General features: G+C 42.9%; 2 protein-coding genes across 6 annotated transcripts in view; one reads left to right on the forward strand and one right to left on the reverse strand.

Moving 5' to 3' along the window:
- DCAF5 (DDB1 and CUL4 associated factor 5) overlaps positions 1-1,383 on the reverse strand; it is a 106,929-nt gene extending 105,546 nt beyond the window's left edge. For 3 of the 4 annotated variants that reach the window (XM_060620138.3, XM_060620137.3, XM_060620140.3), the window contains exon 1: positions 1,045-1,383. In XM_060620138.3, coding sequence (XP_060476121.1) covers positions 1,045-1,258 — 214 coding nt within the window. In that variant the 5' untranslated portion in view covers positions 1,259-1,383. The remainder of the gene's footprint in view (positions 1-1,044) is intronic. The other variant, XM_060620139.3, reaches the window with a different exon arrangement.
- A 477-nt stretch (positions 1,384-1,860) lies between these two features.
- Positions 1,861-14,965, forward strand: part of EXD2 (exonuclease 3'-5' domain containing 2) — an 85,154-nt gene continuing 72,049 nt past the window's right edge. The window contains exon 1 of one of the 2 annotated variants that reach the window (XM_060620145.2): positions 1,861-1,975. The gene's annotated coding sequence lies outside the window, so the exon portion shown is untranslated. The remainder of the gene's footprint in view (positions 1,976-14,965) is intronic. The other variant, XM_060620146.2, reaches the window with a different exon arrangement.

A 14,965-nucleotide genomic window follows, 5' to 3' on the forward strand; every position in this document is an offset into this window, starting at 1 on the left:
GGCAGCAGGCGCGCCTCCCCCGGGGCAGCTGTCGCCGCGGCCCGCCCGGCCCGGGCCTCCCCGGGAGCAATAGGCTATCGATTCAGCTGCCTGTCGCTAGGAGCCCCGGGAGAGCGAGGCCTACACCGCCCGGCCGGAGCCCCGGCCTCGATTTCGCCACTTTCCCCACACCGGAGGGGGAGCCCGGGGGCAGCGCAGCCCAGCCCAGCTGGGCAGGAGGGAGGAGGTGCGGAGACCACCTGCAACGGTAGCCGCGGGCAAAGGGGGTGCGGGCGCGGGGCTGCAGCCAACAAGTCTCCCAGGGTCGCCCACCCACCACCCCCAGCCTCCCAAGTTGCGCATTCAAGTTCAGACGGGTGCCCCTCAGCCTCCAGAGTCCTTGGCACTGCCCACACCATAAGAAAAACACGACGCGGAAGAGGCCACCACAGCGGAGGGAGACGGGGCCGGGCCCCTCAGGGCGTCGAGGGGGCGGCCAACAGCCACCCGCCCGCCCGGCTCCTCTCCTCGCTCACCCAGCCAGCCCCCGAGTCGCGGCCCGCGACCCCTGGGCGGCCAGCCCTGTCACCGCCCGGCCCCCTGGCCCCCAGGCCCCTTCTCCCGGACGCCGGCGCTGGGGACTCGAGCTCCCCCTGGCCTCCGGCGCGCCTCGGCCTCCTCCCCCTCCGAATCCCCAAAATGCCCCCCGCACCTTTTAAAGTACACCGAGGAAGAGTTTCCCATCAAACTTTGTCAGGCGGTAGTCTCGCCCCCTCCCCGACCCACGCTTCCAGGGCAGTCATCAGGAGAGACCACTTTACACTTGGGATAAAGCGAATTAAGGACCTGTCAACCATTTTAGGTCTTTTTTACAGAAGACATCCTCTCCCTCCCCACCCTCCCCCTGCAAGGGTTTGAATTTGACACCAAACCTTCCCACCGCATTAGGGGGGTTGAGGAGGGAGGGGGTGGGGACGGAGGGCAGAAGGAGGGTAGCGAGGGAGAGCGAAAGGGGAGGGTGGAGAGGGGCCGGGAGGCGCGGGGCGGGGAAGGGGGTTGATTTACCTGAGACCAGCCACTGGCCTCCATTGTTGGAGAATTCAATGGCATTGACACAGCCGAAGTGGCCGAGGAGGTCCTTCTTGTAGAGGTTTCTGCAGCCCCGCAGGCGTCTCCTCTGAAAGTCCTGAGTGAGCAGGGGGTCCCCATGCAAGCCCCGCTGGGACAAGAAGCCCACCACTGACCTCATGCTGCCCCCCAGGCCAGCTCTCCTCTTCATGCTGGAACCGCCGCCGCCGCCGCTCGCGCCGCCGCCCCTCCCTCGGCCTCACGCGCGGCCGCCGCTCTCCCCCCACCCAGCCCTCCCCCCGCGCTGCGATCCGGATGGTTCTTTAACCAGCCATGGCAGACGGAGCGAGGTGTGCAGACACTCGGTGGCGTTCGCGGCTTCCAGAGGGTCCCCTCCCTCCCTTTCCCCCCCTAGGCTCCTCCCTCTCCTTCTCCGCCTCCTCCAGCAGCTGATCCTCAGCTGCCGCCGCGCTTCCGCGCCGCGCGGCCCTTCCGCCGGCGGCCGGTGCCGGGAGAACGCGGGTGGCGGCTGCCCCTCCCCCGCCGCGGGCTGCTGGCCGGAAGAACGCGGGCGGCTGGCCTGGAGACCGCGGGCGGCGGCGCGGCTTTCCCGCCCCAGCTCCTCCCCGCGCTGCGCCCCCTGAGCGGCCGCACTCTGTGAAGTTGAGGGCGCGTAACAAACCGAGCGGCCGCGGGGCTGCGGGCTCGCCTTCCTCCCCCGGTGGCCGGCACTCCTTCGCCGCCGGCGGGCCCGGCTCCGGGACGAGGTCGGCTGCCCGCTCTTTTTTTCCGGTGGGGAAAATGCAGCCCGGAGTGGCAGACGGGTGGAGGATAGGCTCTGGTCGCCCTCCCTCGGTTCGTCTCATCCTGGGGCCGCCCGAACCCTGTCCAAGGGAAGGGAACCAGGAGTTAGGACTGGACACTTGGGGTAAGGCCGCTTGGGGGTTTTGTGAGCGCACCCGTCCCTCCCCCACCAAGTAAATTTTTAACACTGCCCACCCCCACCTCCACCCCAGTGCAGTTCTCCCTTCCCTCAGCCATTCAGTAAAAAGGCTATCGGTCTGGTAGATATAATAATAGATAATAATAGAGCGGTATATGGGAAAGGGGGGCGGGTCCTAATACATGGGGCGAAAATTGCCCAAACTGAGTTGAGAAGCTCTGAGACACAAAGTACTGTCCATGAGTTCCAGGTACATTCGCAAGATGCAAGAAGCATTATTCGAAAATAGCAACATCCGTTATTTAATTGGGTGCAGTGAGCTCCTCTTCAAGGTCTTGAGCGTAGAGCTCTGAGGCTGTACAGCTGTTAACCAGCAGCTACGTTCCAGGCCAGAAGTAGCTGCACTTCAGCAGGTGGGGAGCCTCCCTCCGCGCGTTGACCCCAGTGAGGAGACTGAGTGTTAAGTGCTTTGGAATTCTACCAGATACAGTAAAATCCCCCTGTCAGTGTATTGTACTTTTCCTAGAACCTATCCCCTGTCGTTAAAATAAACCATGGTGAGCTACTAAAATAGGCAGGTGTCCTTTTCGCCCTTCCAATTTAGCAGGAATTCCATCCTCTGTATCAGAGATAGCGCATGGGCAGTTGAGCGCACGCAGCCATGAAAGGTGGACCGACACCCCATCAAGCAAAATCACCTACTTCTATTTTTTGCAATAAGTAATTATACCAATAACAAATATGCGAGTAAGTTAAAGGTCAACGTTTTAACAAATGTTGCTGAACTTAGAAATTCACCAGATCTCAGAAATCATGGTTCTAATGGAATATGATTTTCCTAAACAGGACAATGTGTAGTGCTTTCTGTTTTAAAAAGTTTTGTTCTCCGGATGCTTCATAGTGTTTATGCATTATAGTAGCCCCATAAAGATCAGTAACAGTATGTATACCAGCTTGATTAATGATTTTTTAGCACCCAATATCTTTTCTTCATAGCAATATCATAACGTAATTAAACACGTATTTGTGTGATTTTAGCAGAGCATCCCCAACTCTGCTGTAAGCTGAGAGCAGGAACCATGTCTGTCTGCTTACCTGTGTGTGTCCAGAGCCAGCACGGGCTGGCACTTAGGGGCCACTTGAATATTTGTTGAATATTTGAATGAACATAGGGAGTGAGGAAGAATCTGGAGGGGAAGGTAATGACTTCAGTTTTGGAAGGATTGAGTTTAAGATATCTATGCTTCATTGCAGTGGAGATGATTTCAAGGCCAGTTTCCCATCTCACTGTTCCTTTGCCTGGCATACTCAATCCACAGTTTCAAAAGCAGGAGTCATCTGGCACCTTCCAGATTAATGAGACATCACTCATACCTACCTTATTTGCTTGGGATGGAGAAGATGGACACAGTAATGATGTGGTTGAAGTGGCCTTTACTGTGGCGATATATGACACACTCTCCTCTCCCCTCTTAGGCATATATCTCCTCTCCACAACTTTAAATGTGACTTGCTTTTCCCCAATCCCTGGAATAACTGTCCCATTTACCACAGCCTAAAAATAGACCAGAATCTGATCACAAGCCAGCCCAATTCTAGGACTTTGCTAGAAACTTCCTTAACTGTTCAGTGACCAACCAGGACAGAAATGTAGGACCACTCAGTCTGTTTATTTCCTACTGCTAGTCTGGGCAGCCTTTTGTAAGGAGAATGCATAAAATCTCTCTCCCTCTTTTCCCATAATTGGGGTTGCCGGATAAAATGCAGGATGCCCAGTTCAATATGAATTCAGATAAACAATGAATATTTTCTTAGCATATGTTTTTCCTATGCAATTTTTAGGATACACTTATACTAAATTATTCATTGTTTATCTGAAATTCAAATAGAATTGGAGCATCCTGTATCTTTTGTTAAATGTGGCAGCTCTACCTATAATACAGCCCAGCTTCAAAACATCAAGCCCCACGATATCTATTTGCTTTTATTAAGAATTTAACATAGTCTCTTTTGTCATTTATTGCAAACTAATAATATCGTACGTAACTATATAACATTTAATCAACTTCAGTGACCATAGGAGCTTGGCCTTTCTGATATAGGCATTCATTGTGAAAAGTCCAGTGTACTTAGCTCAAAAATAGCAAATGAAATTGGACTTTTGAATAATCTAACCACTGCATAGAATATGCAGTGAAAAAGGAAGAATAGTGAAAAATTCTTATTTTTCTTACTTAGGCTCAGAACCGCCTGTATATTGACACTGTTTTGAATTTCATTCTAGAAAAATGCTGTTTTGAAAATTCATTCTGAAAAAATCTAGATATGGGAATTACTTAACATGGGAACCCTTACCCTTTGCTCCATCCACCATGGGTTGAATATTGATCAAACATAGAGTTCCCAGAAATTCATTTGTTCTTTGATTTCTATTTTGTTTGGTCCTGATTATCACTGAAGAAGGAGTAAAGAATCTTTAAAAACTGACTAGATGCTAAGGAAATGCTCAAACATCAGAAATTGTTTAGGGGTAATCTGGATGGCTCAATGAGTGGAGCATACAACTCTTGATCTTGGGGTTAAGTTCAAGCCCCACATTGGGTGTAGAGATTATGTAAAAAAATTTTAAAAAAGAAATTGTTAAAAAAAACAACTAAGAAAATACTAAGACCCTTCTCACACATTTACTAAATTTTAGCATATTAAGAGCTACATATGGAATCTACCATCCTCAGAAATGTTTCACTTAAAACATTTTTAATTCTAGGGGCATCAGGGTGGCTCAGTTGGTTAAGCGTCCAACTCTTGATTTTAGCTCAGGTCATGATCTCATGGTTCCTGAGATCAAGCCCAGGGCCGGGCTCTGCACTGAGAGTGGAGCCTGCTTGGTATTCCCTCTCACTCTCTCTTGCTCTCTCTCTCTCCTTCAGCTCCACCCCCCCCCCCCCCCCCCCGGCCATTCACACGCACGTACATGCATGCTCTCTCTAAATAAGTAACCATTTAAAAAACATTCTCAACTCTAAAGTAAGATAAACTGCTACTCATAGATAAGAGATATTAACTCAGACAAAGATCAACGTCTTAACTATACATATAATTTGACTTTCAAATTTTAAAGGATGTTATTTATTGGTCATTTCAAATAGACAGCAGTCAATTTTCATTTTGAAAAAAAAATCTATTTAAATACAAATTCCTCCAACAAGATGTATAGAATCAGAGGATATTGTTTTATAGTTTTTGTTCTTACATTTAAGTCTATGATCCATTTTAAGTTCATTTTTGTTCATACAGTGTGAGGTCAGGGTCTACGTTTGTTCTTTGGCATGCGAACATCCAGTTGTCCTACCACCATTTTTCTAAAAAGACTGTTCTTGCCTCATCAAATTGCTAGTGTACAGAAATGCAAGGGATGCCTGGGTGGCTCAGTCGGTTAAGCGTCTGACTTCAGTTCAGGTCATGATTTCATGGTTTCTGAGCCTGAGCCCCAGGTGGGGCTCTGTGCTGACAGCTCAGAGACTAGAGCCTGTTTTGAATTCTGTGTCTCATTCTCTCTTTGCCCCTCCCCCACATGTGTGCTGTCTCTCTCTCTCTCTCTCTCTCTCTCTCTCAAAAATAAATAAAAATGTAAAAAAAAATTAGAAATGCAATAGGTTTTTATATATTGACCTTGTATCATTCAAACCTGCTTAACCAATTTATTAGCTCTAAAGTTTTGTGTATGTTTCTCAAATTTTTTATATACAAGATCATCTTATAGACTCCTAGAAATCCAGATGCCTTTTATTTCTTTTTCTTACCCAACTGACTTGGCCAGAACCTCTATACAATGTTGAATAGAAGTAGTAATAATGGACATCTTGTCTTACTCCTGATATTAGGGCGAAAGATTTCATCTTTTAGTCACCCCCAAATAATACTGTTAGCTGTAGGTATCACGTGATTCCCTTATCAGGTTGCAGGAGTTCCTTTTTATTCCAAATTGTAGAATGTTTTTTTGTCATGAAAGGGTGTTAGATTTTGTCAAATGCTTTTTCTTTGTTCATTGAGATGATCATATGGTTTTGTCCTTTGCTACATTATGTTGATTGATTTTGTTAAACCAATCTTCCATTCCCTATTTGGTCATCATATTTAATCCTTTATATTCATTGCTGGATTCACCTTGCTAGTATTTTTTTTTTTTTTAAGATAAAGGGTGTGTGTGCTAGCAAGCTGGGGGAAGGGCAGAGGGAGTAGGAGAGAGAGAATCTTTTTTTTTAAACGTTTTTAATGTTTTTATTTATTTTTGAGAGAGAGAGAGAGAGTGCAGGAGCAGGGGAGGGGCAGAGAGAGAGGGAGACATAGAATCTGAAGTAGGCTCCAGGCTCTGAGCTGTCAGCACAGAGCCTGACGTGGGGCTTGAACTCACAAGCCATGAGATCATGACCTGAGCCGGAGTCAGCTGAGCCACCCAGGCACCCCAAGAGAATATTAAGCTGGTTCCAGGCCCAGCTCAGAGCCCTTAGTGGCCACAGTGATAGCAGCGGGCTTGATCTCACAACTGTGACATCATGACCTGAGCCAAAATCAAAAGTCGGACACTTAACCTACAAAGCCACCCAGGTGGCCCTGGTCTTTGGTTTTCTTAGGATATCTTTGTCTGGTTTGGGATCAGGGCCTCATAAAAGGAGCCAGGAAGTCCATTCTCTATTTGTGGGAAGAGTCTGTGAAGGATTAGCATTAACCTTTTTGAAACATTTGGTAGTGGTGCACCTGGCCAGCTTAGTCAGTAGAGCATGGGACTCTTGCTCTCAGGGTCATGAGTTTAAGCCCACGTTGGGGGGTAGAGTTTACTTAAAAAAAAAAAAAAGAAGATAAAGCTTTTTTTTTTTTTTTTTAAATAAACTTTTGGTAGAATTTACTAGGGACATCACCTCACCTAGGCTTTTCTTTGTGGGAAGGTTTTGATTACTGCTTTAATGTCTTCACGTGTTACAGTTTTATTCAGATGTTCTGTTTCTTTTTGATTCAGTTTTGGTAGTTTGTGTGCTTCAAGGAATTCACCTAGGTTATTCAAGTTGTTGGCATTTTGATAATACTCCCTTATAATTTTTTTCTTTCTGTTGGTAGTAATATCAGCTCTTTCATTCTTAATTCTAGTAATTTGGATTTTCCATCTCTTTTTTTTTTCTTGCTCTAGATAAAGACTTGTCAATTTTGTTGATATTTTCAAAGAACCAACATTTGGTTTTGTTTATTGTTTTTCTTCTCTTTTTCATTTATTTTTTCTGTGGTCTTTATAATTTACTTCCTTCTGCTTGCTTTGGGTTTAGTCTTTTTCTAATTTTTTAAGTTGGAAGCCTGTTACATATTTGAGATCTTTTTGATATAGATGTTTACAGCTTTTCATTTCTCTTTTTTTTTAATATTTATTTTTGAGGGACAGAGAGACAGACAGGGTGCGAGCAGGGGAGGGGCAGAGAGAGAGGGAGACACAGAATCCAAAGCAGGCTCCATGCTCTGAGCTGTCAGCACAGAGTCTGATGCAGAGATCATGACCTGAGCCGAAGTCGGATGCTCAACCGACTGAGCCACCCAGGCACCCCTATTTCTTTCATTTCTCTTTAAGCACTATTTTAACTGCATCCTGTACATTTTTGTATGTTGTCTATTTTCATTCATCTTAAGGTGTTTGCTAATTTCCCTTATAATTTCCTCCATGACACACTGGTTATTTGAGAGTGTTTATTTTCCACATATTTGCAAATTTCCCAAATTTCCTTCTGTTCATTGATTTCTAATTCTTTTTTTAAAGGGGGGATTTTTCACAGGTCTTGAAATGAATTCCCAGGCTGTGTAGTAATTGAATTCAGTAAAGTTAGAATATTACTTGTTATTAGAATTTTCAAATCATATTCCAACTTACTTTCCAGATGTTTGGTTCAAGTTTGCCGTGCATAATTCTTTATGGTGAATGAAGTCTAGTTTGAAATAAACTTTATGGAGTGAAAGTGCACAGAAATTCTCAATGGCCAGGATTATTCAGTGACATTTTCTGTGATATTCTATACTAACCATCTGCTTTTTGTATATTTGAAGTTTCCTTGACAAAATCATCATGAGCCAGCTGCTTTTACTTTTATTTTTAATTATTTTTAATTTTAGGCTTCCATATGAATAGCCCCTAGTGAGTGGTATGAGAAACTGTTAAAAATAGTTATTGTGTATTGCAATAGGTATGTGGTCATATAGCCAAGATTTCTTTTCCAGAGATGGTCCCATGGATTTATAATGTTTACTGAGCATTTTTAGTGTTCAAATACCATTTGGAAAATAAAATTGGGCAATTCCCCTTCCCCAAAGTAAAGTATGCCCAAGGAGAAAAAAGGAGATTCTCTGGTACAGAAGTCAAATTTAAATTGCCTTTATGGATTCAGTGGTAATCAAAGACAGGCTGCTGGAAAATGAACTGACCACAGCGTGTGTTTATGAAATGTTTCCCCCTTCCTTCTGAATAAACTACATGAACATAATTAACGTTCTTAACTACAGATCCCATTTAAGTTGGAGCTGGTGATGAGTTTGCTGGGAGATAATTATTTTTCAAATCACAAAATGATAAAACTTATGGGATCTCAGAAATCACCTGGTCAAATCCCTTCACCATCCAAAGTTTGTTTGGGTCACCATTGAATCTACAGCATGAAGAAGAGTTCCTGGCTCACTAGTAGTTGGATGAAGGAATCTTCCTGAAACGCTCCTGCTCAAGACTCTCCCTTTTCTCTTTCATGCCAGGTCCAGACTCCTTTATCTGCCTGTGAAGTCCCTCTGTGATATGTCTCAGCCAAATCTGTAACTAGATTTCCTGTTACTGTTCATCACATACCAACTACTTCCCTATATACCTCCACGTACTCTCGACAATCCTTTACGTATCTTGAGGTCCACTTCATCCATCCAAATTCTATACATCTATGAATCCCTTCTCTGATAAATCTAACCCATATTAGTTTGGGTTTTTTTTTTTTCCTCCTAAGATTCTGGTCATGCTTACATTAGCATCACAGTTTACCCTTTAAATGTTTAACATCTCTATGTCCCTATGTAGTTTTTAAAAGTACCTAACGCACATTTCTTTTAACCTTCTAACAATCCTGTGCAGTTGGACATGAATTAATTATTCATTCATTCGAGAAATGTTCATTGAACATTCACGGTGTGCCACTGCCCTGGGTAGGCATAAAGGATATAATAGCAAAAAAGAAGAACCAATGTTCAAAGTACTTACAGGACAGAAACAGACTCTAATCAGATAATCAGGCAGTAAATGTAAGATTACAACAATAACAATTGCTAACATCTACTGGACATTTATTATGTGGCTGGCACTGTTCTGAGTCTTTTACAGACTCATTTAATTTTCTCAACCACCCTGGGAAGAAAGTACTATTGTTCCATTTTGCATGTAAGGAAACTAACAGTTGTGGTACATGAAAGTATGTGATGCCTCAGTTTCCACGTGCATTCAATGGAGTTGTTATGATAAATAAATTCTTATTGGTAGAGCCCTTAGATCAGTGTCCAATTTGTATTAAACATGACTGAGTATTAGCTATGATGATGATGGCAGTGAGAGATTAAAAGAGGGAATCCTATCAGAGACATTAAAGAGAATCCTATCAGAGACATTAAAGAGAGCTGTAATCTAAAGGACAGGTAGGTGTGAATGAGACCAAGTGGATGGTTGGGGGAGGGAGGTGCTCCAAGCAAAGGTTACAGCACATGCAAAGGCTGTGTGTGTGGAGAAACCTAGAAGGCCCGTGTGACTGAAGGTGGGATGGGGACATGGTATCAGGTGAGGGTGAAGTTAGATAGCTGCTAGATTCTGCAAGGACCTGGCCCTATTAAAGACTTCAGTCTTTAAAAGTCACTGAAGGCTCTTTAACAGGGGGCTTATATGATCAAACATGCATTTTATAAGATTACTTTGACTGCTGTAAGAAGAAAGGATTGGGAGTGGATTGAAGTAGATGATTAAGAAGTTTTACAGTAATACAGGGGAGAAAATATGGTAGCTTAGACAAGACTACTAAAAGTGGAGTTGGAGAGAAGTAGACGGATTTAATATAAAAAGAATCTGGTGATGGATTCGAGAGAGTGGGGGATGAGAGGCAAGACATTAGGGAAATGCCTAGGTATTTAGAACCCCTGGAAAAAGCTGTTTTGAGGGGGAAACCATGAGTTCAGTTACATACATATTGAATTTGAGGTACCTCTGAGACTTCCAATAAAAATTGATAGTAGCCTGAGCTCAAATGCACGATCAAGGCTGGAGTTGTTGACGTGGAGGTGGTGGTAAAGTCTTAGGCATGGACAAGAATATTCAGGAGTAATACCAAGTGGGAAGAAGAGAGAAGGCTTAGTATTGAGACGTTTGGGTTTAATGCCTGGGTAGAGGAGGATATACTTGCAAGGAGGATATACTAGCCAGAAGTATAAAAAAAAAAAAAAAAAGTGGAGGAGTATTGTTATGGAACCTGGGACAAAACAGCATTTCAAGGAGAGAATGATCGGTTGTGTCAATTGTTGGTGAAAAGTCAACAAGATGACTGAAAAATGTTGGATTTGTTGACACCAATGCTTCACTAGTGAGACACACAGGATCTCAATCAGAGCTCCTTCAGGGGTATGATAATGTGGGAACCAAATGGCTGAACAGTGAGTGGAAGGAAGGAAAATGGAGGCAGTTAGATGAGTAATTAGGAAGGAAATTAGGATCCAGGAAGGTTTTGTTGTTGTTGTTGTTGTTGTTGTTGTTGTTGTCGTCGTTGTTGTTTTAAGTGTTTATTTATTTTTGAGAGAGACAGAGTGCAAGTTGGGGAGAGGCAGAGAGAGAGGGAGAGACAGAATCTCAAGCAGACTCCAGGCTCTGAGCTGTCAGCACAGAGCTCAATGCAGGGCTTCTACCCAGAAGCAGTGAGATCATGACCTGAGCTGAAGTCCGACGCCCAACCAACTGAGCCACCCAGGTGCCCCCTTTGTTTTTTAATGAAAAAAAGAAAAAAAAAAAGGTTGAGAATGTTTAAAAAACATTGAGAAGGACCCTGTTCAGAGGGAAAAATTGAAAAAGATACACAGATGAAACCAGACTGTGCAGTCTACAGGGAGGAGTTCTGAGGAAGCAGAGCAGAAGAGATACAAAGCACAGGAAAAGAATTTGGCCCTAGTTAGAAGGAAGGACTGCTCCTTCACTGATGTAGGAGAGAGAGAAGACAGGATGGGTACAGGTGAAGGTAGGTTTATAAGATTATAGGAAGAAGATGGGTAGTGCCCATGTGATAGTTTCTACTTTTTTCTGTCAAGGAAGATGGTCATCTGAGAATATAGGGCAAGAAGGGGGGAACCAAAGTTTGATGAGAGAGGAAATGATTGAATTAACAGAAAACAGGAGAGCAAGATGACCCAACCTGAATGATGTTTAGGGCTCATTTGGACATTCTCTGGAACCAATAAGCAGTATACAAACTGCCCATAACCCGGGCCATAAAGAAAACAGTTCATTTAGGTTTGGGATTTTCCAGGTAGATGAAGTGAAAAAAGAAAAAAAAAAAAAGAGGAACAATGGAGTTTAGGGTTGTTTAGGTTGACAAAACAGTGAAATTATAGATCATGGAATCTAACCTAGATCAGGTGGGAGAATAAGAGGGACGTCGGAGTGGCTCAATCAATTGAGCATCCGACTCTTGATTTCTGTTCAGGTCATGATCTCACGGTTCATGGGTTCCAGCCCAGCCCCCATAGGTCTCTCTCTCTCTCTCTCTCTCTCTCTCTCTCTCTCTCTCTCAAATAAATAAACTTTAAAAGTGAAGGAGGGAGGGGCACCTGGGTGGCTCAGTCGGTTAAGCATCTGACTTCGGCTCAGGTCATGATCTTGAGGTTTGTGAGTTCAAGCCCCATGTCAGGCTCTGTGCTGACAACTCAGAGCCTGGAGCCTGCTTCGGATTCTGTGTCTCCCTCTCTCTCTGCCCCTCCCCTGTTCACACTCTGTCTCTCAATAATAAATAAATGTTAAAAAAATTTTTTTAATAAAAAAAGTGAAGGAGGGAGAACAAGAAAGGAATTGAAAGAAAGCTGATGAGGGTCAATGAATGAAGGTGCCAATGAGGTTGAAAAAAGCTGTAGGAGTAGTTAACACACAATTTGGAAGGAGAAGAGATTGTAAAGAAGATGTTTGAATTAGTGATTCTGAAACTGACACAGTTATGATGACAGGGTCCAAAGGGTGATGGAAGGAGTAGGTGACTCCTATGAAGTCAAGGAAAAGGATATTGAGATCAAAGAAATGAGTGGCCAGGACCCTAGTGGACAGATCATCTTGTTGATTGTTGAAGTCACCCAGGATAATGGCAGGGCTTATGGTAGAGGGAAATAATTGGCCAAAGTCTTTGCTTGACTGAAGGGGGAGTTACATGAATACAGCAGATAAGGAGAAGAGAAAAAGAATTAAGCAGGTGAGTGGCATGGGCCTCAGAGAAGCTGGCTGTTCTTTTTCTTTTTAAGCAAAGTGTAAGAATAATAGCCAGAATATAGCAATAAGAAGCAAAACAACAACAATCCCACCTCTGTTAAAGGAAAACTTTTAAAAACTGTAAAAAAATTAAAATCATGGGATACCTGGGTGGCTCAGTCAGTTGAGTGTCTGATTCTGGATTTCAGCTCAGGTCATGACCCAGAGTCATAGGATCAAGCCCCAAGTTGGGTTCTGCCCTGAGGATAGAGCCTTCTTGGGATTCTCTCTTTCTCCCTCTGCCCCTCTCCTCTGCTCAAGTGTGTTCTCTCTCTCTCTCTCTCTCTCTCTCTCTCTCTCTCTCTCTCCCTCTCAAAAGAAAATAAATCTTTAAAAAAAATTAAAATCATGACTTATACAGATATAAAATGAAATGTGTTAAAGGTTTTAACCACTATTAACAAGTTAACCAGTGAGATGTCCAAAGGTGAATCCACATTTATAGGTCAGGAAAATTGAAATGAACTTGAAAAGAAAGCAAAATTGACTTCTACCCATATTGGAGGAGGCTAGTCCATTGAATTTCCACTGGACAGAATTTATTTCATGTCTATAGACAAGAATTATTATGCATTACTATTAGTTCTCTACAGTTTACAGAGTTGTAAAATACCTCAAAAGCAACAAAAAGCTAGGGGCACCTGGATGGCTCAGTCAGTTAAGTGTCTGACTTCAGCTCAGGTCATGATCTTGTGGTTAGTGGGTTCGACCCCCAAGTTGGACTCTATGCTGACAGCTCAGACCCTAGAGTCTGCTTTAGATTCTGTTGTCTCCCTCTCTCTCTGCCCCTCCCAAATTTGTGTTGTCTCTCTCTCTCTCTCTCAGAAATAAATAAACATATTTTAAGCAATAAAAGGCTAGAATCAGATAACCTGAAGAATGCATAGTTTTCCATTGGAAACACCGGTTATAGTTTTTGCTTATATCAAATTCTGTCTATAAACAGCACCATTTGGGTAGGGCAACAGGAATATCTGACTGACTGAGAGTCAGTCGGATTTTAATAAAGATAAATGGAAGAGAAAGCTTGACAACACAGGGACTTTTGCAGGTTATGGATAATGAGTTCTGGAGAGCATAGTGGAAGGGTTTGGAAGGTAGGATGAGGTTGGGAAAGAGGCAAGGATGTAGAGCAACATAGACATAATAAGACTTGCCACCTGTGGTTCCCAATGCAAGAGTGGGTTTGCCCTCTTCCCTTAGGGTTGTTGCATAAAACACAGGAACCCAGTTAAATTTGGATTTCCAATAAATAGAGAATAGGATAAAAAAATAAGTACCTCCTTTTGTTTGGGTTTTTGCTTTTGTTTTGTTTTCTTTTGTTTTGTTTTGTTTTGCTAAATCTGACAACCCTACCCTAAGGGGACTCTTGTCACTGTCTGGGGGAGTTTTAGATTGTCACAACCGATTGTGCAGGGAGTACTATTGGTATTTGGTATTTAGTAGGTTGAAGCCAGGGATGCTGTTAAATTAACTTACAATGTACAGGAAAGTCCCCACAAAAAGAATTTTCCAGCCCAAATTGTCAGTAGTGCTCAGCTTGAAAAACCTGGTACGTGAATAAATGATCTCCAAATTTTTTATTATCACAAACTCTCAACATGTTATAACATGAACCCACATTATCAATACATTGTATGAGTGTAATAATGCCCTAATTTGTCGTGGACATTTTTAAATCATAAAAATGTTTTAAAATTTAAAAATTAAAGGATAAGATGAAGATGAAAGAAACATAATATTTTAAAATATAAAACTGTTTATTACCTTTTTGCTTCCACGACCTTGTTTTTAAAGTAAACACAATTTGATTTTAATTCATTTTTGAAATGATGGTTTAATATACTATAATAATATTTTCAAAGTTTGTACCTATTATCTATTACTTGATTTTAATGGAAATGAAACTCACAAAGATATAAAGGATCCAAATGGAAAAATATTTAGCTGGACTTACTCAAACATGGGAAAAATATTTAGCTGGACTTAAACATGAAAGTAAAAAAAATTTTTTAATGTTTATTTATTTTGAGAGAGGGAGTGGGTGAGTAGGGGAGGGGCAGGGAGAGACAGAGAGAGAGAGAGAATCCCAAGCAGGCTCTGCACAGTCAACACAGAGCCTGATGCAGGGCTGGAACCCACGAACCTTGAAATCGTGACCTGAACCAAAACCTAGAGTCAGACACCTAACCAACTGAGCCACCCAAGTACCTGAAACATGAAACTAATTTTTAAGTCCCATTCAATTTTATTCAAGTCCAGCTAGTTAGTTTTTATTTTCCAGGATATCAATCAGCTGCATTTGCAAATTGATCAGAAGATGTTATATTTTTACTAAATATATTTAAAATCCACTGGATCTCTATTTTATTTGGAAGATTCTTAAACACAGTAAAAAAGTATTTCCAAAGATTTATGTGTGC

Source organism: Panthera onca, chromosome B3 (assembly GCF_046562875.1).
Source record: "Panthera onca isolate mPanOnc1 chromosome B3, mPanOnc1 haplotype 2, whole genome shotgun sequence".
In the NCBI taxonomy this organism is placed as follows: Eukaryota; Metazoa; Chordata; class Mammalia; order Carnivora; family Felidae; genus Panthera; species Panthera onca.